At 44.9% G+C, this 27,882-nt stretch overlaps 1 protein-coding gene across 1 annotated transcript in view; it reads right to left on the bottom strand.

Annotated features, from left to right (window-relative positions):
* Window positions 1-27,882, bottom strand: part of LOC311320254 (phospholipid-transporting ATPase ABCA1) — a gene marked incomplete at both ends in the record, with an annotated part of 445,813 nt that overhangs the window by 184,582 nt on the left and 233,349 nt on the right. Inside the window, one exon of the mRNA XM_084451987.1 lies at window positions 14,696-14,825. Coding sequence (XP_084308113.1) covers window positions 14,696-14,825 — 130 coding nt within the window. The remainder of the gene's footprint in view (window positions 1-14,695; window positions 14,826-27,882) is intronic.

Genomic DNA, 27,882 nt, shown 5'->3' with positions numbered 1-27,882 from the left:
GGGAGAGAGAAGGACTGACTCTGACTCTCAGGCAGGAGAGCCTCCTCTCCAGCAGAGCCAGTGCTGGGAGAGGGACAGAGAGAGAGAGAAGGACTGACTCTGACTCTCAGGCAGGACAGCTTCCTCTCCAGCCAGCAGCCTCAACCAGCAGCCAGCAGTCTTTCAGAGAGAGAGAGAGGGACTGACTGACTCTCAGGCAGGAGAGCCTCCTCTCCAGCCAGCAGCCTCAACCAGCAGAGCCAGGACAGAGAGAGAGAGAAGGACTGACTCTGACTCTCAGGCAGGACAGCTTCCTCTCCAGCCAGCAGCCTCAACCAGCAGCCAGCAGTCTTTCAGAGAGAGAGAGAGAGGGACTGACTGACTCTCAGGCAGGAGAGCCTCCTCTCCAGCCAGCAGCCTCAACCAGCAGAGCCAGGGGCGGGAGAGAGAGAGAGAAGGAAGGGCTGACTGACTCTCAAGCAAGAGAACTTCCTCTCCAGCCAGCAGTCTCTCAGAGGGACAGAGAGAGAGAACTCTGACTCTCATGTGGCAGGAGGGCAGGTAGAGGCAGCAGGGCAGATAGCTCCCTCACTCATCATTCTCTCTCTCTCTCTCTCTCACACACAAACACATACACACACACACTGTTAGTGTCAGAGGCTCATTAGATAGTAGGAGGGAGGGAGAGAGGGTGGGAGATATATTAGACCAGTGAGATGTCCAGGCCCTCTGCCCTGGTGTGTGGCAGCTGTTGGTGTCAGAGGAGAAGCCTCGTTCAGACTGCATGATTGCCATCTCTGAAGGATCTCTATTAGATGATGGTCAGCTGGCTCTTTTGAGCAACTGCAGTCATTTGCATATATGTTGCATTAAAGTCTTTTGTACAGTAGATGGAAATGTGGTCTTTGGCACATTGAGTTGTTTGTCAGGGTGTTACCTGTATTTTCATTTTAAAAAGACTGGGCACAACACTGGATGTTATTTAATATTGATTTGTATTTATTAAAGTCCCGTCTCATTTACCATGATTTTGTGTATGACTACTTCTTTGCCATCCCCTTTCATAACCAAATGGTGGTCCGATGATTAAAATGCTATGGCTTCTTGATTTTGCTCTCAAAGTGCGTCAAATTGATGCATTTAAATTAACAATGTTAAAAAAATTATCCCGGGGGGGCATGCCCCCGGACACCCCTAGAGGCTTGGAGGTCCACCCCCATAGCTGCCCAAAATTCTGTGGAACACTGACATAATACTAAATATTCAGCTTAAGTGTACTGATAGCTTCATATGCTGTACCAACAACAAATTCTACCGACATTGGTCGTGTGGTGGTCATCATTACGTTAAATCCATTAATTGATTATCACAAACTAGCGTCTAGCTTGTTAAGTAGGTGGGCAGTCGGCTAATTTAGACTCAGTTGTTATGAGACTTACTTCACAACAGAGACAAATAAATGCAAGTTAGTTTGGCAACTGAGGCTTAGTTGTAACACTTTTTTCATTTATGTGTTACCTGGCTGGTTAGCTGTCATCACTCGGGCACTCTGAATGGGGAAAGGGCAGTGGAGGAGTAGCGCGCCTTCGTTTGTGTCCGCTTTTCGCATTTACCATTGACAAAGGAAGAGAGGGAGGGGAGGGGCGAGGGTATGGCGCAGGCACGTGTGTGTGTGCGGGGGGGGGGGGGGGGGCTGGCAAAATCACAACGCATTTTGGGGCATTATTATTACACGCTTTTAATCGAGAATTGAACTATGTCACCATGGGCCACATACAGTAGGCCTACACTGTAAAAATAAAAATAAATTAAAAAAGTTCAAAAAGGCACTTGCCTTGTCCAGAGGGCAAAAGGTGCTCTAGCACCACCTCGTGTCTATCTGTGCACGTCCTTGCCAATAAGTAATGTTGACATATATAGGAAGAATTAAATAGCAACAAGAATGTGCCCTTAAGTTTGGGATGCCCATTCAGTTGGTGATACTTTTGAGACCAATAGAATTCAAGAAAGTGCATTTATGTTAAGGTCAAGGTAAAAAATTACCTAAAAAAAACACATCAACATATTTGTTTTATTTTATTTATGTACCCCAAAACGTACTTCAATTACTTTGGAGTCTCTGTATTATTCAGTAATTAGTTATTATTAACTGGGATGTGTGGCTATTTTATTCCTTCTACGCACAGAATTATCACCAGATGGCCCTCTAGAGCATCGGTAGAGCAGTTGTCAGTAGGTGACATGATAAGTAGGCTACAGTAGGCTATGCATGAGACAGAGAGAACCTCTGACATAAATATACTAACAGTTATACCATGGCCTGGGTTAATACTCTTTTCTGATTGGCCAGCAGACGTTTAAACCGTGTATACGCACACGTAGTTCGGCTGAAGTTTAATTACCGATCTAAATTAATGCGCCGGCTTTGACAGCAACCCAAATGAGCTAATCCCATAGCCTGCTGTACCATTGCTAGCTAGCCATGAACCAAGTGTTGAATGCTGCATATTTGCTGGGCAACGCATCCATTGTCCAGTTGTCAAATCTATTTGCCAACAAACTCTTTATGATAGCCAGACACCTCACTGTCCCTAAATCAAAAACAGTTTTTTCACTTTGTGTTATAACGTGGTGGTGCACGTTAGTGGTGTAGTAGCCAGATATGATTTTGTAACGTCAGTCTAAGAGTTGCAGTAAAAGAAGCCAGACGTATGGAAAACGGTCTCCGCCTCGTTTATTCATTTACAGTATATACTGCATCCAAATATATCACAGAAGAGGCAATTGCTGGATTCTAATACCCTGTTGCTTCATGATATGATATGACACAGCCCGTCCTTGCAAATCAACTCGCAATGAACGTAAGATACGACTGACAGTGATATACCACGACATGAAAACAATACTTTTGGAGTTGAGGACAATCTGGCTATCATACATAGTTTGTTGGCAACTAGGTTTGACAGCTGGACGATTTATATGTTGCACAGCAAATATGCAGTAGCCTACACTTCGCTCATTGCTATCTAGCAATACCAGGTAGCTACAGTCATAGATATATGGGTACAGTAGGCTATGGAATTAGCTAGTTTGGGTTAATTGCTAGGCTCATTGTTTGGTTGCTAGGTCGTATCCAGGGTTGAGAGACATTGCTGAAAGAAAAGGTAACGGACACTTTCCATTTTACTTACAGTTCCAAACCCATGTTAACTATTGGATGTCATTGCTGTTCCTCCAAGAAATTATATGATATTCAATTTGTAATTCCATAGCAACGTGATTTAGCAGTTAGGGACTATAATGACACTCGGCAATGAGCAACACATAAATAACATTTCTAATAACATCGACTGGCGGAAGTAGTCTAAGTTTGCTGCGCTCGCTAGCTCTCCCAAAGTGTATTGTTTTATCCAGTTTTTTCCACTTGTATACCATATCTCCGCGTTTAAAATCGCACACTAACATTGGCGGTATCCAATAATTCGATCTTTGGATCCGACGTTTGGACCTCAAGCCCCAAGTCTAGATCGAACAGCTACGTTGCTGCGGCTAGCCGTGGCTAGCCAGCCCTAGCCAGCTCCCGACTGGGATAGCTCATTAGCCAACAGGGGACAGCCGTCCCCTGCCTTTCCAGTACCAACCCAACACACCGGAGGCCTTGCCTTGCTCCCAGTAGATCGCGTGAGTATTACCAGCACTACTAGGTAAGTAGCCCCCACTCTCCCGGCTAGCACTGCTAGGTAAGCAGCTGAGCCTTGCTTTTAGCAAATAGATTGGTGGTTCTTATCCTCTTATATTAATTCTTATTATTTTAACGATCGGATGCCCTTTTACCTTAAGGGGAAGCTCTATATGTGTGTCCTGAGCTAGCTAGAGATAGCTATAGCTAGCCTTCAGCCACCGGGCTTTGTCTCTCTTTGGCTCTGGGATTATTACAACTACAAGCAAACAGAGGGCTGTTCCTGCAGTTTGAAGCGTTTTCTCACCTGCGTGGACCAGTCTTGCGATGGCTCCACACCCTGCCGCCCCAAACTGCTCGGGTTGCCTCCAGCGCAGCCAAATAATCTCAGAGTCGAAAGGTAGGATCTCTACTCTACACTCTTTACACCAAGCCGAACATTTCCTGGACTCACTGGTACCCGACCCAGACGTCGGCGTCCTGCCTCCCACTGCTCCACCGTCGTCGGCGTCCGGGGGTGGGGATGTGGATTTTGGTTTCCTCCCGGGTGAGGAGTCCTGGCCCGCACTCGGAGCCAGACCCAAGCATTCAAGCGCCACTCCTTGGACCACTGTTAGGAGGAAACGAGGAAGGGAAACCTCCAGGGTCGTCTCCCAACCCTCAGACGACGACACCCTCCAGCTGAAGAATAGCTTTGCTCCGCTGGCCGAGCCTGTATCCAAGAGGTCCAAGGATACTAGCAGCATCAGCTCCTCGGTCTGGCTCCCTGCTGTTGGGGTTCATTTCACTCCCTGCCCTACTCAGTACCTTATCAGTCCTCCGCAGCCCACCCACGCCTTTCTGGTTGGCGAGCGGCATAACAGCCAGGCTAATCAGCCTGCTCCCCGGCCTGAGCACAGTCCAGTCCACCGAGGGGACCCCCGGCCCCCACCCTCTGCCACTTGGCCTTCAGGTGTGAGGCAGCCAAGGAGGCCCCCTAAGCCCAGTGGGCCCGCCGCTGATTCCGCCCCCCCATCTGTGCTCGTCATCGGATCATCCATGGTGCGCCATGTAGTGGTCCCGAAAGCCCAGACCTTCTGCTTCCCAGGAGCTAAGGTCTCGGACATCAGGACTGTTGTCCCATCACTCCTCGCGGATTATCCCCTGGCCTCATCCATCATCATCCATGTCGGAACAAATTACATCAAGCTCCAGCAGTCTGAGCGGCTGAAGGAGGATTTCAAGGTCCTGATCTCCATTGCTCAGGCGTCAGGAAAGACCTGCATCATCTCTGGCCCGTTCTCCTCTCCCCGGTATGGTGATGCCAAATATAGTAGGATCCGTCAGCAGAAAGGCTACTGCTGCCAGTTGAAGCTTCCCTTCATAGATAATTTCACGACCTTCTTGAACCGCTCGGACCTCTTCGCCAGGGACGGCCTTCATCCTAGCAGGTCAGGTGCCCGTCTGCTCAGTATGAATATGGACCTGACGCTGAGATCATCCAGCGTCTGATGTGGGGTAAGCCCGACCTGTCTCAACCACCCTACTGCCAAACATAAACCTCCTGTACCCACGGATCGGGCTACACCAGCTCAACAGCGCTCCATCACCATAGACCTGGATTCCCTGCCCCTCACTGAGACCTGGCATAGCGACGTTTATATTTCTATAAACAAATTTTGCCCACCTGAATATGCCATTCAGCGAATTATCTCCCACCGCACCCATATTACCATAAGGAAACAGTCAGGTGGATCTACAGTAATATGAAAAACCTGATATCCGTTCCAGTGAATATACCATCCAGGCCTACTAGTCAGGCGAGCCAGCCCTTTTCTCCGGAAGCTATTTCAATGGCGATCCTGAATGTCAGGTCCCTACCAAGCAAAACTTTTCTAATTAATGATCTTATATGTGAACGTAAATTAGACTGTATGTTCCTAACTGAAACCTGGCTAAATATAAATGGACCAGCAACCCTCATCGAAGCCTCTCCTCCTAACTACAGCTTTTTTCAATCTATCAGAAGTGGGAAAAAAGGTGGAGGAACAGCCACCATAGCTACAGATGCCCTCAGCTGCAGGACCATCTCCTTTGATGATTTTACCTCTTTTGAATACCACGCTATTGTCTTAAAATGCCAGCCCCCAGTTCTGGCAGTAACCGTGTATAGGCCTCCCAAGCAATGCCCTGCCTTCTCAAAGATTATCATCATTGGCGATTTCAACTAACACGTGGACACTGAGGCGGACTCGAAAGCCAGGGACTTTATCAACCTCCTAAACTCCATGGATTTTACCCAACATATCACTGAGCCAACCCACAACCGCGGCCACACCCTTGATCTAGTGATTACTAAGGGCCTGACTATTACTGTCTCCTCTATTAGTGACCTCGCTCTCTCCGACCATTTCTGTATCTTCTTCACTGCATTGGTTCCTTAAGTCAAAAGTAGTACTGGGCGCTTTATCAAGAAACGTTATCTTACCTCCGCAGTAGCCGATAATTTTAGAGAAATAATGACCACAAACAATTTATCAACTCCAGAAGTGGGGCCGTTAGGAACTATTGAAGACTTAGCAACCACCTTTAACACCAGAGTAAGGGCAGCCTTGGATTCTGTAGCACCTATTAAACTGAAAAGGATCACAGCCAATCATAAAGCTTCATGGCAAAATGAGGAAACAAATCAACTAAAGAGAACCTGCAGAAGATCTGAGCGTATATGGTGAAAAACCAAGCTACAGGTCCACCATGATATTCTCAAAGAACATATCTCTGCCTTTAATAAAGCAATAAGAAATGCAAGGAAAGACCACTTCTCAAAATTGATATCTATCAACCGAAATAATTCAAGAGTGCCCTTCTCAACAATTGATAGCCTAATAAACCCTGCCATAAAAACACCTGATAACCTGCTCTCTACCTCTAAATGTGAGGAATTTGCAGCTTACTTCAGAGATAAGATTATGAATATTAGGAGGAATATCACCCAGGAAAGTCCATGCATCCCGTTCACAGATCCTCTCCCTCCATGTAATGGACATATGAGCTTGTTTACACTGATGGACACAGAAATGTTGAGAAAAGTACTATCCAAACTCAAATCCTCCACATGCCTGCTGGATCCCATCCCCACCGATTTTTTCAAAACAATTTTTGACTCGTATTTTTGACTTGTATCCTATGACATTTTATCCATTGTTAATGACTCCCTATAGGTAGGGTGTCTTCCCACCAATACTTAAAACTGCTTTGGTGAGACCCGTGCTGAAGAAAATCAACTTAGACACTTCAGTTCTTAGCAATTTTAGACCAATCTCCAACGTTCCCTTTTTGAGTAAAATTCTGGAAAAGATTGTTTTCAAACAGATGAATGATTTCCTAGCTACAAGTTGTACCCTTGACCTTTTCCAGTTCGGCTTTCGTGCCCATAATAGCACAGAGACGGCATTAGTCAAAGTTGTAAATTACCTCAGAATTAATGCTGACTCCAAAGAGCTCTCTGTTCTCGTCCTCCTGGACCTAAGTGCAGCCTTTGATACTATAGATCATGCAATCCTCATCGAAAGACTAGAGAAGTGGGTTGGCCTCTCTGGTCCAGTCCTTAATTGGCTTAGGACCTATCTAACCGGTCGTGATTTCTTCGTTGCCCTCGGTGAACATAGCTCAGGAAAGATCCCTATGACCAGTGGGGTGCCCCAAGGATCGATCCTAGGACCTCTACTCTTCAGCCTGTACATGCTGCCCCTTGGCAGTGTCATCAGGAGGCACAACACGCAGATGATACCCAACTCTATATTTCTGTAACACCCAGTAACTACAGCTTGGTTGACTGCCTTGTCAAGTGTATTACGGATATAAATGTATGGATGTCACATAATTTCCTCCAACTAAACAAGGACAAAACAGAAGTACTGATCATTGGAGAAAAAGCTGAAAGAATAAACTATCAGCACACTTAAAAACTCTGGAAATTGACACCAATTGCCAGGCTAAAAACCTAGGTGTCATACATGACTCAGATCTTAATTTCGAAAACCACATCAAGAATATTACAAAGACATCTTTTTACCAGCTAAGGAACATTACCAAGGTGCAACCCTTTCTCTCTCAGGCTGACACCGAAAGACTAATGCATGCTTTCATCACAAGCAGGCTGGACTACTGCAATGCTCTACTATCAGGCCTACCAAAGAAAGCAATCTCTAAGCTACAAATGATACAGAATGCTGCAGCACGAGTCCTCACTTAGACTAGACGAATGGCACACATCACAACAGCCTTAAAATCACTACACTGGTTACCTGTCAACTCTAGAATAGACTTAGTAAATACTATTACTAGTCTATAAATCTCTCTACAGTCACTCACCATAATATATTTCAGACATGCTTGTTAGGTACATGCACAACAGACCACTCAGATCCTCAGCTACTGAACTTTTACAGTTCCAAAAGCCAGGACCAAGTAACACGGAGAGGCAGCTTTTAGATTCTATGCCCCAACCTCTGGAACACCCTACCGGAGTGCCTAAGAAGGGCCGAAACAACGGAGGTCTTCCAGCGAGATCTCAAGACGTACCTTTTCGACCTAGTCTACAATCACTAGCCAGGACCTTGAGACAAAGAAAGGCAGCCTCAAACCTACCTGTGAATCCTCTGTATACATTGGTATTTATCCTGCTATGCACTGTATGTATATCAAGTAGTGTACAGAAGCTGGTTACCCTGAAACAGGCTTGTTCTGTTCTGACAGCTGTGTTGCTTCAATGGCTCAGTGTGCTACTAACCGTTTTCTGCCTCCCCTAGTGCCTCTCTCTCCCTCCTACCTTCTAACCAGGTCCAGTGGATGCCCCACTGTTGCCCGCAGACCACCCTGAGTCCGATATATACCCCCGTGTCAGCTGTGGATGTCGTAGTATTTAGTACACACACACACACACACACACACGTACACACACACACATCAGTCCACATCCGGCTTCTTGCTCTGAAAATTTAAATTAATGTAATTTATTGCTCTATAAATGTTCTTAGCCATTAGACAAATATATTCCAGGAGTTTGCTCCAGGTTGCCTGTTTTAAATATCTGTGTGTTTTTTATGGCTCTGTGTGCTACTAACCCTGTTCTGCCTTCCCTCTCCCTAGTGCCTCTCTCTCTCCCTCCTATCTTCCAACCAGGTCCAGTGGATGCCCCACTGTCACCAGCAGACCTCCCGGAGTCTGATAGATACCCCCGTGTCTGCTGTGGATGTCGTAGCATTTAGTTAACACACACACACACACGTACACACAGACATACACCAGCCCACTTCCGGCTTTAGGCCTGGACCATAGCAAACACACACCAGTATTTGCCATGTCTCTCCTATGATGCTTTTTTAGCCTCTCTTACTCTGAAATGTAATTTAATGTAATGTATTGCTTTATAAATGTTCTTATCTGGTAGACAAACATACTCCTGGAGCTTGCTCGATCGCCTTGAGAGGGGTCAGGGAAGAATTTTTACAGCTCACTTATCTGGCCCCCGGGTGATTACTGTTTTTTTTGCTTCCCTCTGGAACATGTCGAGAGTGGGTCGTATGCCCACCTCCCTTGTTCTCTGTAAAGCGCATTGTGTTGCCTCTGGGTATGAAATGCGCTATACAAATAAAGCTTTGATTGATTGATAAGCGGGATAATCAACTCATAGGTGTGCGTTAAATGGTTTTAAGGCACTTAGCGGAGGCAACCAGTTCTTTGCCTCCATGTCATGCCTTAAAACCGTTTAACGCACACCTACTCGTTGATTATCCCTTACGTAAACTGAGTGACTATGAACAAACAATTATTACACTTGAGTAAAGCCTTAAAATGCAAATACATTGAATTTGACTGTAGCCAGGAATGAGTTTTCCTTGCTAGTTAGCTTCTGTGGTAAAAATGGCGGGCACTGATCAAAATAATTCTACTAGCTAAACTAGAAGAAAGTCTGGAACATTTCTGTGTGAGCTGAAGTCAGTTGAATGATTGAACAGAGTATATTCTAGAGATTTCAGCTTGGCTATTTATGTGAAATTTGTTATGGCTGAATTAAGGGAATGGTTATAGTAAAGTAGCATAGTTCAATAGAGAACTAATGGTAAATGGACTGCACTTATATAGCGCTTTTCCACCTTAGCGGCACTCAAAGCGCACTTTCCGAATGAAAGGCGGATCCGTGTGCAAAACAGCTTTGCTCCTATCACTCGTGATGAGAGAAACTGTCAGCGCTCTCAATCACTGACCTCAGTGCAAGGAGCAGCGCGGTCTTCACAGAGAGCCACTTGAGAGAGACTTACTCCATTGGTTCAAACGACGCTTCACATAGCGCATTCAGAGCCAAGAGCAAATGTGGAAATAGCGCATGCATACAACCGCTAAACCGTCACCATGATCAATCAGGTGTGGAAGAAATTCCAAAATCATCTCAACCGAGCAGGACTCGGGAGCGATATCCCTTTCTTCACACATCAAGTAAAAGTGGCCCATTCGCCTGGATAAACCGTGGCAGTGGACGCCGTGCGCACACTTTGAATAGTACTGATCATGGCCAGAGAGAGTCCTCTATCAGACAACCTCCACCATTCAAGAGACAGGCCACCAGTGGCCGCCCCAGAGCCGGGAGAATGCAAATCGAGCACTCCGCCTGGGACAGCACGTTCGGCCAATGAGGGATGAACCACAGTTCCACAGACGTCATGGCCATCACTTCCGCATACCATCTCGCCCAGTGACGGTCAGGCGCTATCAGTATCATTGATAGGCCCTCTGACCTTGGCTAACAATGCTAAGATCAACCCCACCGGCAGGAAGGCATACAGCAGCGACTTCGGCCAGGGGGCATGCGTGAATGTGTCCACCCCCAGCGGAGGCTGGTCCTGCTGTGTCATAGAGAACCACAGGGGATCCTTCCCGTTCTCTCTCAAAGTGAAGAGGTCCACCTTGGCCCTGCCAAACTGAGTCCAGAATTGAGTCACAATCTGCGATGTTGGTTCGACTCGCCCGCATGAGTGAAGCGCCGGCGACAAAACTCCCCCTTGCCGGCTGATGTAAGCCACTGCTGTCTGGTTGTCTGACTGCACCAGCACATCGCGCCCCCTTACCAGGTGGGTGAAGTGGCCCAACACCAGCGACACCGTTTCTAACACTAGGGGGTTGATGTGGTGGCGATCCCCGGCTGTCTACAAACCACCTATGGCCTGGGACAGACATGTACCACCCCAGCCGTCTAGAGACGCATCATTGAAAAACATTGATTTGGGCTGAACCTGAACCATGCTCTAATTGTTCTAATGTTGGGTTGTTTAGGCTATACCATTTAGTTCTGCGAATACAGTAGCCTATCAATGCAGCGTATGGCCTCATTTGAGAATAAAGTACTGTATTTGATGAAAGCACGCACTCAAGTGGAAATTCATTAATTTTATTATAGGCTACTGTAGGCCTAATATAGGCTAGGCTGTATGAGTTTAGTTGGCTAAACCTATGAGTCTATATGGAACAAGTATACCACTTATAGAATTTGGTGCATTTTAACATAAGTTTCAGTCATCCAGACATTTCAGAGATACGAACGACCTTCGGTCCCGTTGGGTTCGGATAAACGGGGTCCTAGTGTATATATAAAAGAAAATTAATGTTAATAAACCTGTTTGTTCGATAAGGAATCGATAAGGAATCGGATCGATAAGCAGAATCGAAAATGGAATCGGAATCGCTAAAATCTTATCAATATCCATCCCTACCGAGGATACAACATTCAAACAGGTCAACTGTTGATCAACAATTCTAGTTGAAACGGCACGTTCCTGCATTACCGGTGGGGCCAGCGGTTGTCATGTCGGCTAGTTTAACAACAGGGAAGATAGCACAACTCGAACCGGATACATGAACGTTTTTCCGACGGGCCCGAAGCTTTGAGCGGCCTGGTCCTGTTGTACTCACAAACACCCCACCCCCCCCATCTCATTGTGCAAAGGAGCTAAAGCACGGCTCTACCGTGTGACAGCTACACTAAGCACAACATGAGGTGCAGACTACATTACCACAGGCAAGCACATGACAACTAAAATAACAATCAATTGTATTGTATTGTCGCCTCGCATGTAAACATTGCCACCGCTGCTCTTATAAGAGCGTGGTGGGTAGGGCAAAGGACAGTCACACACGACAGGCATGTAGCTGCTCTACCTGTCGAAAAAACTGGGAAGGGTTTCAGCCGCTCGATTCGAGTTACAGACCCAGACAGTTCAGAAAGGTATATATACCGGCTGCGTGCGAGCTAGCCGGCACATGTGTGCTGTGAGAGAGAGTGAAAATGCTCACTTTCATTCTCGATAATTCTGGGAAACTTGTCCTCTCATTTTCTATCTAGCTGACCCATCAGATTCAGCGATGCATGAGAACCAGACAGTGTTTTATAACAGGCATCATGTACAGTGACTAAGCGTGAGCTAGGCAACTTGTGCATTTTGTGAAATGAAGTGCAAACGCCACCACACACAACAGGCCGAGCGTCAGTACTAAAAAACATCCAAAGAGCGGAGCCACGCCTGCTTATGTTGACATGGCTAGACGAGGCTGCCGTCAACTCTCCCCTCTCACACTGTTTGTCCCCAGCGACAAGCAGAAGCGTTTTTACTACAGGAAAAGTAGAAAAACGTGCCACCGTTTGAACCGAGGGTACAACAGCCCCAAAAGTACACTCAGTACTCATCAAGCGTGTAGCCGCTCTACCTGTCAAAAAAACAGGAAAAGGCTCCGCCGCTCGATTTGGGTTAGTGACCGCCTCCGGAGCTGGAGCTGCTGCCTCCGCGACCCGACCCCGGATAAGCGGATGAAGATGGATGGCTGGATGGATGGATGGACCGCCTCCGGAGGGGCTAGCTCACCACTAGACCCCGCCAGCGGTCGCCCCCAGGGGTTGAGACAAAGTCGAACAGGGCAGTACGGCCACGGCGAACCTCGGCGTACACATCCCCTTATCAACCCGGGAAGGGACCGGAGCCCTGGCCGGCCTGGAGCTGTCATACTCACTAATCGGACAAGTTAGTAAATCACCAGCGACACATCTGCAGTTTCTGCATGGAAGACTCCGCGGCTCGAGCCAGAGACATCAACCTTTTCAGATGGGGCAGTAGCTGGACCCATCGTACTCACAGCATCCTCCCCCCTCCTCCGTGCAAAGGAGCTAAACACGGCTATGCCACTTTCAGCTCAACTAAGCACCCACGAAATGCAGACTGTACATCGCCTTAATGGAAACGATAATCATGTATCTCGGTGCACCGTGGTTAGGTGTGTCACTTCTGTCCCCAAGCCTGGAGGTAGGCAGCCGCAGCGGTTGGGACCGGGCGGAGCTGGGCACTCTGAACCAGCTGGGCAAGGAGAAGCGGAAGGGGTGGCGCCGGGTTAGAAGACCCAAAGGCCGGGGGGGGGCTGGCAACGGGTGGGCGAAACATCGAAGCCGGTTGTTTGGGCATGTAACTATAATAATAATAATACATTATATTTATAAGGCGCCTTTCAGGTCACTCAAGGTCACCGTACAGGAGACAAAGACAATTAAATAGACAAAAGATACAAAACATCAACAATCACAGTGAATAGGCCTGTCTAAAAAGGTGGGTTTTCAGGTGGGACTTAAAAATGGACATGGTTGATATTCCTGATGTCAGGGGGGGGGAGTTCCCGAGGCGAGGAGCAGAGTGACTGAAGGCTCTGGCCCCCATGGTGGACAGACGGGCTGGAGGGACGGTGAGGCTGATGACAGAGGCAGACCTGAGAGTCCGGGAGCGATTGTTGATGTGGAGGGGGGCAGAGAGGTATGGAGGAGTGAGGTTATGGATGGCCTTGAATGTGTGGAGCAGAATTTTATAGTCAATGCGGAATTTGATAGAGAGCCAGTGGAGTTGTTGGAGAACAGGTGTGATGTGACTGCTGGATGGTGTTCTGGTGATGATACGGGCGGCAGCGTTCTAGACATGTGACAGCCGCACCAAACAAACCAGATTTGGTTACCGGAAGGTCGAGGAGGACGTCCTTGTTCTGTTCACGCAGAACAGTTAGCGACAACCTAGAGGCAGCCCCGTCGCAACCACAACCTCTGGGAGGTTAACAACGAGATGAACCGATGGAGGGAGGGACAGCATTGGCACAGGCTGCTGAAGTGGACCGCCAACATCCTCAAACCCTGAGCCGCCCTATGCAGGTACAGGATCTTGGTTCCCCAGCGGTGGTGGCGGCAGGCAGTCAAAGAACTGCGTCGGGTGAAGCTTCTCCAGAGGCTCACGTTGAACACAGGTCTGGCAGTCAGGACACAGCAACAGACCCGCCCTGCGGTGCTGCGACCTCATGCAGCGGAGTAGAGTGGATATCCCACGTTGCTAAGAGGGTGCTGCAAGCGCAGAAATCCTTCCAGTTGACTGGGCAGTGCTGGCCGGGGATCCCGAAGGATGCCACGGGCCCTACGGTGAGTCGCTGCATAATCATATCCGGTTCTTCTCTTCTCAGTTGTCTTCGCGAGCTGAAAATTTCAGTTGTGCAGGCGAAGCCCGCTTATACAGTGGTGAACCAGACCTGGTTGGACATAGGTGCGTGTGTATGGATTTTTTTGTGTATGGGTTTTTGCTTTAGTCAATTGTAGCTAGCTAGGTTTCAGGTACTAGCCAATAGGCGCTAGCCCTGTTGGGCGGAGCTCCACAAAATAGAACTGGTTTGTTCCATTGAAAACATTAACAACAGTTTGGCTTTTTAAGGGTATGCTCTAAGACATGAAGGAGGATGTTAGAAAAAAAAGGAGTAGAGATAGAGAAGGAAGCAGGGAACAAGGGAAGGGAGGGAAGGAAGGAAGGAAGGAAGGAAGGAAGGAAGGAAGGAAGGAAGGAAGGAAGGAAGGAAGGAAGGAAGGAAGGAAGGAAGGAAGGAAGGAAGATACAAACTGATTGATTGATTGAGTCAGTGTATACTGTGCCACATTTTGACTCCAGTGTTACTTGAAGACCACCTCAACTGTGCTCCGTTCCCCAACAGTACCTGGGTTTGACAAAGAACTTGTACTGGATGAGCAGTGTGATGGTGAACATGATGAGGCCCTGGATGGACATGGCACACAGGTTCTTCCCCACCATGTCCCAGCTGAGCGGGTCTTTGAACCGGTCTTCTCCTGAGAGGTAGGATACGAACAGACAGCAAAGAAATGTGTCATTAACCATTTTGGGTATAGGATGTCTATAGCTAAACATTGTTAGCCTGGAAACCAGACTTCCTCACAAAAGAACAGTTTTTTTATGATTCTGGACTTCCAGACCCAGAGCGTTTTTCCAGAAAATGGGGCACCAATCACAGACTGCATTTTAACTGCTGTTCCGCCCCCAGTCCCTGATTGTTTCCCATAGCATGAAATACAGGAGTCCGCTAGTAGAACAAAGCAGCAAGCAGTAACATTGACGTTACTAGAATAAACACAGCCATAATAGCCACAGCGTGCATCTATTGCAGAAATAGACTCAATAAAAACAATTAAAGAAGAACAAGAGTATGTACTAGTACTAATACTACTTCAGTTCTTCCGACTGGAATTGGCAAAATTTTGATCTACAATTTGTTTAATCTGACTACCAATGTTATGCTGATTGGCTGAAGGAGTTTGTCTGTGAAGGCAAGTACTCCTGCTCACTCGAATTGTTCTAGGTGGCTGGATGGATGTTTTAGCCTGAAAGTCTGGCTTCCATGCTTAAACATTGTGGCGTACTAGCCAGAAACATCACATCCAACATCAACCAACAGAAAATAGTAGCGAGGAAATAAGCACGTATGTACTGTCACGGCACAAAAAGCTAATATATGCCATCTCTTTCAGAATGTCTTCAGGCTCATTGCCTTTGTGAAAGCCCTAATTTAGTCCTTTTTCTACCATTGTCATCTGCTGTTATGTCTGACACCTCTACCACATTCAGCGGCCCAGAACATTTTTTGATCAATGAATATATGTTTCAGAAAAAAATGTAAAAAACACTTTCTCTTTCTCTGCTTCAGGCTCGGGTGTGGGGGGGCACACAGACGGCAGCGTTTTCAGTCTCATTCTCCGGTAAATACGCTCTCTCCAGACCAGCCCTTTGAAGTTGTGATTGCTTTCCTCTTTGCGCTGGCCGCCACAAAATGACTCCTCAAAACCGCTATTACCTGTTGGATCCCTCCACAGATAAGCCCTCAACACCTCCCCTCCTTCATGTGTCTCTCACTCTCTCAGCGCCATACACCCGCTGCCGCCATTTTACGTTTTGTCAAAATTTTGTGGAAAAGGGTGTCAAGGATGAAAACGGTCTCATTGTGCAATAGCTACTCTCAAGGAGATAGAATAGATGGTGTGTTTAAGTGGTGCTATGGCTACAAGTGTGGGAGTGCAGCTGAATGGGTTCCTGACATGAACCGCACAGCTGAAGGAGAGAGGGAAGATTGACACTGCAGACCGTTCCTCTGTTTGGCTCCAGTTTTCCAGTTTTCTAATTCAATACCAATAATATGAATTAATCATGACTGTTACCCGTCCACTCATCACGATTGTGACATTAGAACCTGTATTTATTTTTTTACTTTATTTATACATTTTCAGATTATTTCAAACACACAACACAACAAACACAGTAATACAAAAACAAACAAGACTGCCAGTTAACAGGTTAGAGAAAAAGTCCATGTCAGACTAAACAGGGTATAACACAGTGTCCAGAGGTTAGGAAGCCGGGATATGAGACCAGAACCAGACAAGGGCAGGGATGCAGTAATGAGTGAGTCAACATACAACACAATACAAAAGTCTATAGATAGTTTACAGCATACAAACAATCAGAAGGAAAATAAATAAATAAACCTATATACCTAATTTGCAGATCGACTTCTATCACTCTGAATATAGTCAATAAAAGTTCCCCAGACCTTAAGGAACTTTGGCCGTGTGTTGGACAGAGTGTACCGTATTTCTTCAAGGTGGATACAAGACACCATATCATTAAGCCAATTTTTGAAGCAGGGCGGATTAAGTGATTTCCAATCTCTCAGGATCAGCCTTTTGGCTACAATCATACCAAATGAAAGGACATGCCGTAATGCTGCAGGAGGTGTCATAGAGAAGTCAGAACAGCCCAATATCGCCAAAAGACAGTCAGGATCTAATTGCATGTCATGCATATTGCTATATGTACTAAAGATGTCACACCAAAAGTTCCTAAGCTTGGGACAGCTCCAGAAGAGATGACCAAGGGTCCCATCACTTGACTTGCACCTATCACAGGTGGGAGAGACTGAGGGAAAGATCCTGTTCAATCTGGTTTTAGAGAAGTGCAACCGATGGATAAGTGGAAGTCTTCCATTAATCGAGCAAGATTTAATCCTCTCTAACGCTGTTGCCCATAGTTCCTCTGAAATCTCCTCCCCAGTATCTGGAATCCACGCTTCTTTAATATGGACAGAGGGGGTTGCCGTGGAAAAAGGTTCAACAAATTGTGATATTAAATGTTTGGAAGTAGGGGATCTGGTCATAAGGTTGTAAAAGTAATGCTGATCGGATATATTGTCAAAGTGTGGTAGAGTTTTCTGAACAAAATTTCTAACTTGCAGGTACCAGAAAAAATTACTAGGAGGGAGCCTGAATTTCACCTGTAGCTAAGCAAAAGAGACAAAATTGCCATCAATATAAAGGTCCTTAAAGGTGGACAAGCCCTCCTCTGACCAGTGCGAAAAAAACACCATCCATCATGCCCGGTTTAAAGCAGGGGTTCTGACAGATAGGAGCATAAATTGAGAATTTTGGTAGGTTCAGAACACACCTAATTTGCTTCAGAATATTAAATGAGTTGCGTAGAATAAAGACATTCTTCAGCTGCCTAATCTTGAAATTCGGTTCAGAAAATAAAATTGCAGCTAAAGAGGCTCCAGAAGATGATACAGCAGCACACGACTCAATCATAGGCCAACTGGGACAGAGAGCATCCACCTGCCCAGTTACAGCAGGAGAATAGTTCCAGTAAACCCATGTTCTTGCATTGCAGGCCCAGTAGTAATGCCGAAAGACAGGAAGACCCAGTCCACCTTCAGCCGCAGGCTTCTGCAAATGTGCCTTGGAGATACAAGGGGTCTTGATGGACCAGATAAAGGGCATAATAATGGAGTCTATTGTTTTGAAGAAAGAGGCTGTAAAAAATATAGGTACATTTTGGAAGAGATAAAGAAATTTAGGAAGAACTACCATCTTAAAGGAATAGTAAAGGGAAAAGACATGTTTAGCCCTGTTTTAGGGTTACTTGTGATCATATACAATTGTGACCGCCGCTGGTGATTTGGTCCTCAACTAGGCATTTTCATTTTTCAGTTTTTTACAGATTATGAAAGTGCAGATTGTAAGCTTTCAAATGAGGTCTCATACATTGAAATCTGAACATATTTGAAGAAGATATGCTTATTTGAATGCTAGTACTGCCAAATCAACTTAGCTGAGAAATCGCCCTCCAAAGTTCTCCAACAATTTCACACCTCTGACTGCCAGGTAATGGGCGTGAACAATAGCCTGGTAACCCTGCCCCCAGCCACTCCCCCACTGGACGATCTGTCATTATCTGTCAGAGTGGCTGTCAACTTGGGGTATTACCTGAGAGTGGGGTGCTCTCTCACTGATTACCCCACACTCTTTGAGTCAGTATTAATCTTGTGTTGTGAATGCAGTTAAGAACAATATAAGATGAAGTTCAAATTTAACGTTCTTTATTGTCAAATACATGATATACATTACAAGCATAAGTAGTAAAGTGTACAAAAAAAGGCAACAGTCTAAGTGTTAAAGTGTACAATCAGTTGTATAGACAAGGTGCATAGTGTTCATTGTGATCAAGTGCACAACAAAGTAATAAGGTGCATAGTGTTCAATGTGATCAAGTGCACAACAAAGTAATAACAAGGTGCATAGTGTTCATTGTGATCAAGTGCACAGCAAAGTAATAACAAGGTGCATAGTGTTCATTGTGATCAAGTGTACAACAAAGTAATAACAGTCCCCAGCTCAATACTCAAGGTAATAACAGTACTCGGCTCAGTATTCAATATTCGAACAATGCAGTCTGTGCAAGTGTGCGCAAGTCTGTGCAAGAGAACACGCAATGCTTCAGTATACAAACAGGAAAAGGCTGTGGCCTTTCTCCTGCAGTGCTGTCCATCCTGATGATCTGCAGTGAATCTACAAGCGGACAGTCTTGTTCTGAGCTGCTGTGGAGTTTGGCGGGGGACATGTGATGTCTCGTCCCTCATCAGAACAGAACTCTCTGATCTTGTTAAAGAGATATGTCTGTCTGGCCATGTCCAGTCCGGGTGGGGCTTGCACAGGAAGACCTTCTCTGGGGGGCAGGACATCAGGCTTGCGCAGCAGCTGAAACTCAACTGCTGGTGCATCACGGTGTTCTCTGGCCACAACCATGCCAGGTCTCTCAGCATCAAAACTGCAATAGAATAGAAGGAAGAAAGTACATTAAACTATTGCCCACAGTACTGGCACTCCATATACATAAAATAGTACCAGAAAGTGTTGATTAAATAGACTAGCTAATGCATGATAATTACCTGAAGTGCTGGTAACTCGAAATCTGTGGGAGTGCCCGGAAGTAGGGTTTCAGATGCTCTTGCCAGTTGTAGCATTTGCATGTCCAAGCGCATGGGGGTCTGCACTTGTCCACCATTCTCCTGGTAGTCTTGGGCTATGGCCTGGAGCTTGTTCTTGCTCATGCTGTAACCAAAACAAAAAACAAGGTGTCAGACTAACATACCTCTCATGCTCTCTCATTCTGTTTCTCTCTGTAATAGCTACCTAGCTAGCTAGCTAGATATTAGCTGCCTCGCTGGCTAGTTTAGGAACACAGGGCTAGCTCAGCTAACTAGCATGTTAGCTAACGTTAGCTAGCTAGATATTAGCTGCCTCGCTGGCTAGTTTAGGAACACAGGGCTAGCTCAGCTAACTAGCATGTTAGCTAACGTTAGCTAGCTAGATATTAGCTGCCTCGCTGGGTAGTTTAGGAACAAAGGGCTAGCTCAGCTAACTAGCATGTTAGCTAACGTTAGCTAGCTAGATATTAGCTGCCTCGCTGGGTAGTTTAGGAACACAGGGCTAGCTCAGCTAACTAGCATGTTAGCTAACGTTAGCTAGCTAGCCTTTGTTAGTTAGTGCTAGATTTGTTATGCTAGCTAGACTCAGTCACTTGTTTAGAAATGAGCTACTGCTAAACGACTAACGTTAATGTAAACAGCACAGATAGTATAAAGATAGCTTACTCGAAGCATTGTCCTCTTCTTCACTACCACATTCCGAGTTTGTACCATCGTCAACATCCATGTAGTCCTTTAGGTACGAATCCATAAGTTCTCCATTGTCGAATCGTCGAGCGGCGTTGAGCAGATCTTTGTTCAGAGCTTTCGCAAAAGCTGTAGCATCCATGGTTAAACGTGGAACTGAAATGTAAACAAACACGGCGTGCAGTTCTTATGGGCAGGGTGGGGGCGGAGAACCCGGAAGCAATAGCCAATGAAAACAAATCATGCTAATCGATCTGCCCGCCCCCAAGCCCGGCTCGAAATCAGCTAAAAACGAGCTTAGTTTGCAGACTAATTAAACGTATTTCGTGAACCTAAAACTGTTGTCTGTTATAGTAAGTAGGTTCTTCACAACTTCAACTTTGGTAATACGCAAAAAAACAAAAAAAAACGTTTTTTTAGCTATTTTGCCCTCTAGCGCATTTCGGGGTTTGCCGAGTTGCGGACCAAATCACCAGCCGCTGTCACAATTATTCAGATCAAAACGTTGACAAAGCTAGCATTTTCGAGAAAGTTGATAATTGCTCTACCACCGTTTTGGTCATACAATGGATGTGGATGGGCATCTTGAAAAATCATTCAAAAACATGTTAAACTCTCGATTTCAAAGACAAGAAACTCACCTAGGTGTTAGTTGGCATTCTGGCATATAATTCGCCATAAAGTAAGATTCTAGTTCATCTGGTAAGGCTTTTAAAAAATATTTAGCATCAAACTATTTAGTCGCAGCACATACGTGTGTAAACTTCCGCTTTAACTGATTCCGATATTGCGCAATACCTTGATCTTGCGGTAGGCAACGTCCATGGATTCCGGCTCAACTTCCTTATTTGAAAAGCTAGCCGCAACAACAAGACAGGCTAGTGCGAAGCATTTGTTTGGGATCTCTACAATGACACGCTATTGTGCCGTTGACAATTGTGTCAAAATCCGTTCATCTGTAACTTGTCATAGACTTCCCTACAACGATCCCACAAGATTGAAGTTGTGGCTAGAATCTCTTTACTTGGACGTAAACACACCCGTGGATATTCTTCGGGTCTTAGATCACCGTGTGTGCGCTTTGCATTTTGAGGACAAATGTTATAAGCCTAGGCTATTCTCGAAGAAATCTCCCAAAAGGGTCTTCCTCAAATGTGATGCTGTTCCGACTTTACATAGAGGAACGAGTGGAAGAACTTGAGGTAAGTTCTAATTGCCAGCTGTGTGTGTGCACCCGTGTGTGTGTGTGTTGAAGCATAATAATAATAATCCCTTTGCTAAGACTAACTTTAGAAAAATAGAATTGTAAGAATTGGTCTTACAGCATGAAATTATCAAAACTGTAGATTTATTTGCTCGGACATAAATACTAGTGGTAAAAGCAGGAATCACTTTCAACAGGCAAGGAGTCAGACTCATGGACCGAAAGGTTTGCCATGTCAGCTGTTAGCAACAGGTCCCACTCGGTACAGCACAAACTTTCCTCTTCGGTGGGCATCTGTCTGCAATGTTTGCAAGCACACCACCAAACACCCGTGGTTTGTGGTATAGCGACAGCTTCATCGGCCATTTCTGGCTCTACGGTTCGGCGAGCCTCCATCTCTTCCATTTGCTGCAGTTCCTCGTCACTATATTCAGGCTCGAAAACGATAAGCGCTGCCATCAAAGTCTAATTCCTCGCGATCAAATTCATACTCTTCTAGATCAACCATTTTGATAAGCGTTTTCTGAACTGTAGCCTAGGGCTTCCTTGTCTGTGAGCTAAAGAGTAGCGTGGGCAGTGAGCAAACTAGCTAGCCTAGCTAACATAAACAATAGCTACCGTAAGTAGAATCACCTCTGCGGATTGATCTAAACATCTACAACGGTCGCGTCAATACAAGTCAATGGTTTTCATAAAATGATCAATAAAACCCTACAGGATTCATACTTTGTGGCGAATTTGATGTCAGAACACCAACGGACACCAATTACACTCTCTGTGAGCTTCTTGTCTTTAAAATCGAGAGTTTAACATGTTTTTGAATGATTTTTCAAGATGCCCATCCACATCCATTGTATGACCAAAACGGTGGTAGAGCAATTATCAACTTTCTCGAAAATGCTAGTTTTGTCAAAGTTTTGATCTGAATCATTGTATATGATCACAAGTAACCCTAAAACAGGGCTAAACATGCATTTTCCCTTTACTATTCCTTTATGGATATTAACACGTCTAATTAAAGAGATGGGGAGAAGTTTCCATTATAAACCATGTCTGAATAATTCAATTTAAAGAACTGCTTTGGATTCCTGGCGATTTTAATCCCTAAATTCACAAAATTGTCCGTGGAGACTTTAAAGGGCAGACCATTGATGAAGTTGGAATCAAGACCATCAGCCAAAGGCATAAACAGACTTGTCTGCCAATTTATAGTAAATCCAGAGAGCTGTCCAAAGTCATTTATAAGGTCTAGAAGAGGAGGGAGGGATGCCCTCTCGTCTGACAAAGTCAGGACCACATAATCTGCGTACAAGCCAATGCTAGACTCTGTTGTGCCGGTTCTTATGCCAGAGATTAGGGGACTTGCCCTGATGGCAATGGCCAGGGGTTCGAGAGCTAATGCAAAAAGATAAAAACCTGTTTGGTCGGGGTAAACTAGTGCAGCAATGTGTTCATTTAATCTATTGGTCAAAACTTTTGCAATAATCTTCTGATCGCTATTCAATAAGCTTAAAGGACGATAGGATGCAACATTAGTGTCGTCCATGTCCTTCTTCAAAAGGAGGCAAATATGTGCATAATATAAAGTGCTAGGAAAGATTCCGTCCTGCATGGAGCAATTCACCATACGGAGCAGAAGGGGAGCCACGATGTCTATATGAGCTTTATGAAATTCTATCCCAAACCCATCGGGACCGCATGCTTTACCATTAGGAAAAGAGTGAATTGCGGCTTTGATTTCATCTAGTGTGAAATCAGAGTCCATATCCTGCTGTGCTGCTTCATTAAGAGCTGGGATGTCAAGTGAGTCGAGAAAACTATCGATTTCCGAATCAGTGGCATTAGATTTAGAGGTGTATAGTTGAGTGTAAAAACAAAAAAAAGTATCATTTATCAATTTGGGATCAGTTATCAGCTGACCTGTGGGGGAAGAGATTTTATGTATTTCTCTCTCCGCTTGTACACATTTTAACTGCCTGGCAAGCAACGTATCAGGCTTATCACCCAGCTCAAAATGTTTTTGTTTGAGCTTACGGATGTAATTAGCTACCTGCTCCCCAAGAATATGATTATACTCATATTTTACCTTCAAAATAGCGTTGAGGGTGTCTTCAGAATATGAGTTACGATAGGTTTCCTCAAGGACAGATAGCTGTGCCTCAATGTCTGCTAGTCGCTTTTGCATGACTTTTTTGCTGGATGACTGGAATGAGATGATGTGGCCCCGCATCACGACTCTGAAGGACTCCCAGAGAGTTGAATCAGAGACAGCACCATTATCATTAATAAGCAAGAATTGTGAAATGTTGGCTGAAATATAGTCACAAAAAGACTTAAAATTTCCAATTGTATTGACACTCTCAGAGATTAAAATACATTTTCATCGAGAGTGGAGCATGATGAGACACCAAGATACTGTGGTATGTTGAAGTAATTATGTTTGGGATTAGCTTTGAGTCCACTAGGAAGTAATCGATTCTGGAGAAGATATGATGAACCGGCGAGAAAAAAGTATTGCCTCTCAAGGGAGTGCTGAAGCCTCCAGATATCAGCTAAATCCAGCGACTTCGCAAGATTGTTAAGAACTGGGACAGATTTTAGAGCTGGAACAACTTAAGTCGAAAATCTATCCAATAGAAAATTAAAATAACAATTAAAGTCTCCACCAATGATTATAGTACAGTCATTATGTTAGATTAACACTAGCAGCACCGAGCATTTGAAACTTACCAGCTTCGCCGGGAGTGGGTCAAAAGCCCCCGCAGTCTTTAGAATGGGAGGCTGTTACTGACACACAATGACCGCTAGATGGCACTCGTGTGTGTGTTTGTGACACCAAATGCGGCTGTATCGGCTTGGGCTACAAATAGATACACCTGTGTAGAAAGAAGATGGCCGTGTCTGGGACTACATTTTCCCAAGCCCTATTATCAAATAGAAAGCATATCACTGATAACACTTGAAAAATAAGAACACATTGGCGCAGTATTATGTAGGACTATTCACCTATTGAGCAATTTATGGATGAATTATATGTTTACTCAGGCCCGGTCGGATTTAGCTAAGCCGCTGGGGTAGGCTTGTGTTGCAGTTTTACCACATTAGTTATTATTTTCGGAATTTGAGCTGAAAGGCATCTTTCTTAACATGTATTATGATACATAGATTTATATTATACTAAATAAATATATAATATTTGGGCAGGTTTTTATCGCATTGGGGGGATTTGGAGCACTCATTGGGACTAGAGCACCAATCTGGCAATCCGGCTTGTTTATATCCGGACGTGAAGTATGTAACAATATTCTGTGGTGGGCAGTAATAGTTGCATCGACACTGCTGGAAAGCCGTAAGAAGAAGTGATTGAATACATTTTCCGCATGTTTGTTGTATTCTATTTGACATGTTCCTTTGCCTCATTTAGCACCAGCTGCAACAATCTCCTCCAAATCCGTTCTCTCCGTTAGCAGGGCTAACGTTGCACTCAGTAGCTTGTGCTTATTATCTAGGTTTGGTAAAAAGCTTGTGCAGTGGAGGGGTAATTTTGGGGGAATTATTGGATTATGCCAGCTAACGTTAGTTCCCAAGCTTGTTTGATAACTATTCGATGCAGTCTGCCAGGCTAGTGCCTGTCGCCGTCATGAATGAGACGGGCCCAGTTTATAGACGGCCCCAGCTTTTGTTAGCTTTTAACTTCAAATTAACGTTTTGTGTTTTGGGGCCAACTCTTAAAATAATATAATACGGCATGCATAGCTAGCGAGAGATATGCCCCCGCATCATTTTACAACCTGTATTCTTTGACTTTGCAACTGCTTGCTTGCTACTTAGCTAGCCTAACGTTGGGTGTATGAAGCTGGATAGTGGCCATGATTGCACCACCCTCATCCCACGATGGAGGCTATCAACTGGATTTGGGACTTTGCCTCTCATCGCTAACTGGCAACTGTCCCGGTAGAGCTAATGGTAGGTAACGTTAGCTAGCTCAAACATAGTTTTTTATTAGGCTATGATTAGCCTATCCAACCAATGTTATGTAGTTGTAGGCCTACTGCTGTATGGGTGGGGTTGGTATTTGCAGAGGGCTACAAACAGCGTGACACATGAGCACAGTTTTCTATGCAATATAAAGGCTACTGAAAAATAAATTGACTCCAACAATAATCTGATTCAGTTAACACTTTATTTTTGAATAAGTGGCTCTTGTGGCTTAGAATAAGGGTCTGCAAGTGCAATGGGAATTATCGACTATTCTAGTAGGCTAGAGTTTGTTCATGTTGCACATTAAAATTCAGGTATTGCTTAGCCTATATTCACATTTAGCTTCCTCAATGGGTCAAGACAATATACAATGTAAACATTTACTCGGTACAATAAATATCACAGCCAAGAATAGATGTGAAAGTTGTGATCAAGATGCATTGTACTTGGCCGGCTTGTGGATTTATAGATCTTTCAAACCTTTATTTATGCTCGAGAGGCACTGAGGTTGCCCTCATTTACAGTGACGACGAGCGATCTTGCACCCAGCCACTGCAAAACTGTCAGCTAGCAGTCTAAAACTGGCAGCTAGCAGCCTAGCCTATTTGCAAAACTGCTGCAAAAGTGGCACCTACCATCCTAGGCTATTTGCATGTCAATGTAGGCTCATTGAGTCTGAATGTTAATGGTGGGGGTTGTAGTGAGTGTGAGTCTGCCCACTGACTGTGCAAAACGTTGGGTTTCAAAATGAACTAACGTTAGTGGACGAGTGTGCCTGACAAATGTGAAATTAGCAGAATCGTATTATCTAACTCAGTAGTGGCGACCGCCCATGACTGTTGCTCTCGATGTTATTTTGTGTGTGGAAAAACGAGACAGTGCCAGTTTCCAGTGCAATGTTGTTGTTTTTTTGTTTTTTTTAACTCATAGGCTTAGCCTAGCCTAGCCTAATGTGTGGCTGAACAGCCAGTCAACCCCGTTGTGATTTCAGATTATTCTCAATCTCACGCACCGTTCCTTCATGGATCACGAGGGTAGCCTACCTACACCGAAACCAATTCAATTGGGTGATAAGTGATACGCCGATAGGCCTATAAAAACATACATGTTCAAATAAAATGCCACATCAGATGCCACAAAGTAAACATCATCTCATCACTTAGGAGAGTTGGCTGAAATAAAAGGTTGCTCCCCGTCCTTTGACATTCGCTACCAGCAAACAGACAGCTAGGCCTATTTGCATGTCAATGTAAACCAGTGGGGGTTGGGGAGGGCTAGAAGGTATGGCTTGGTTAGCCTACAGCCCTACCAAGAAATGTTACTTGCTATATATAACTACTATAGTAGTTCTGCTTCATTCTTACAGCAATTTTCTGTAGGGAGGCTTTACAAACCCTTCTCTAGAGAGAAGCCGTCTGACCGCCTGATCCCAGCATGGTATGAGGTGGAGAAGGACAATCTGGTCTCTGAGCTAAGGCAGGTTAGCAAGGTAGCTGGACAGCCGTCAGTCAGGACCACCACCTTACTGAAACTGGGCACTACGTCTGGGAAGGTCAGATGAAAGAGAAGGTCCTCAAGACGAGAGCCGTGTACGAGGCACAGACGGGGCATGCTGTGGCTGAGGAGATAGATGAGATCATGGAGGACTTCAGCATCAAAGAGAAGGTTGTGGCAGCCACAGTTGACAATGCCTCCAACATGGATGTTGCTATAAAGAAGCTCCACCTTGTCAAATTTGGGTGTTTCGCCCATACACTCAACATGGCAGCTCAGAAGATCTACAAAATCCTACAAGTGTCCAACTGGGCAGCCAGGGTCCATGCCACAGTGGTGTGGATGAAGATGTCCCACATGGCCAAAGTGGTCTTGAAGGAGAAGCAGCAACTGCTCAGTAAGATCACATCTCGGTACATTCTTTTGATTATAGATACATGATTGAAAAATTAATGATATTAAAGTGTAATGGTAATTTAATATTGTTTTTTGAATCATGCTTTTTATTATTTTGTCATTAAAGATAACAGCAACATACAATATGTTATTCACTCAAATAGTTAGGCTATATGAAAATTAAAGCTAGTAAATGGATAGATTTTGGGTGACTAATTTTGTTTGTGTGTGATTTGTTTGTGTTTTCCTGTCAGGTCTGCCCATCCACATGCTCATCTTGGATGTCAGTACGAGGTGGAATTCTCTCTTTCTCACGATTGAGAGATTCTTTGAGCAGGTCCCTGCCATCCAAGCTGCTCTTATGGACCCACAGCTCAGGAAGCAGGTGGAGAAGGACAGTCAACAGCATGGACACAGGGGACTTCAGGAAGGCAGAGGAGTTTGTGTCTCCAGTGAAAGAAACCCAACCTGTGGCCAGATCATTCCAATCCTCCAAAAGTTGCAGGCCCATTACACTGTGTGCCAGGGGGACTCTGCCTTCGTGATCGCCATCAAGCAGGCCATTTGGGGTGATCTCTCCCAACAACACAGGGATATCATTGTTTTTTCAATTCAAATAGAGGAATGAGCATGGCTGACACAATCCGGGGACTTTTCGGTCGCACCTCGTGTATGTATGTATGTGTATGTATGTGTATATATATATATATATATATATATATATATATATATATATATATATATATATATAAATAAATGAAATAGCATAGAAAAGTTAGTTAAAATAGCCAAATACATCTATAATCAAAACCTA

The sequence above is a fragment of the Borostomias antarcticus genome, assembly GCF_949987555.1.
Source record: "Borostomias antarcticus genome assembly, chromosome: 17".
Taxonomy (NCBI): domain Eukaryota; kingdom Metazoa; phylum Chordata; class Actinopteri; order Stomiiformes; family Stomiidae; genus Borostomias; species Borostomias antarcticus.
This window is presented reverse-complemented; position numbering and strand designations above follow the sequence as displayed.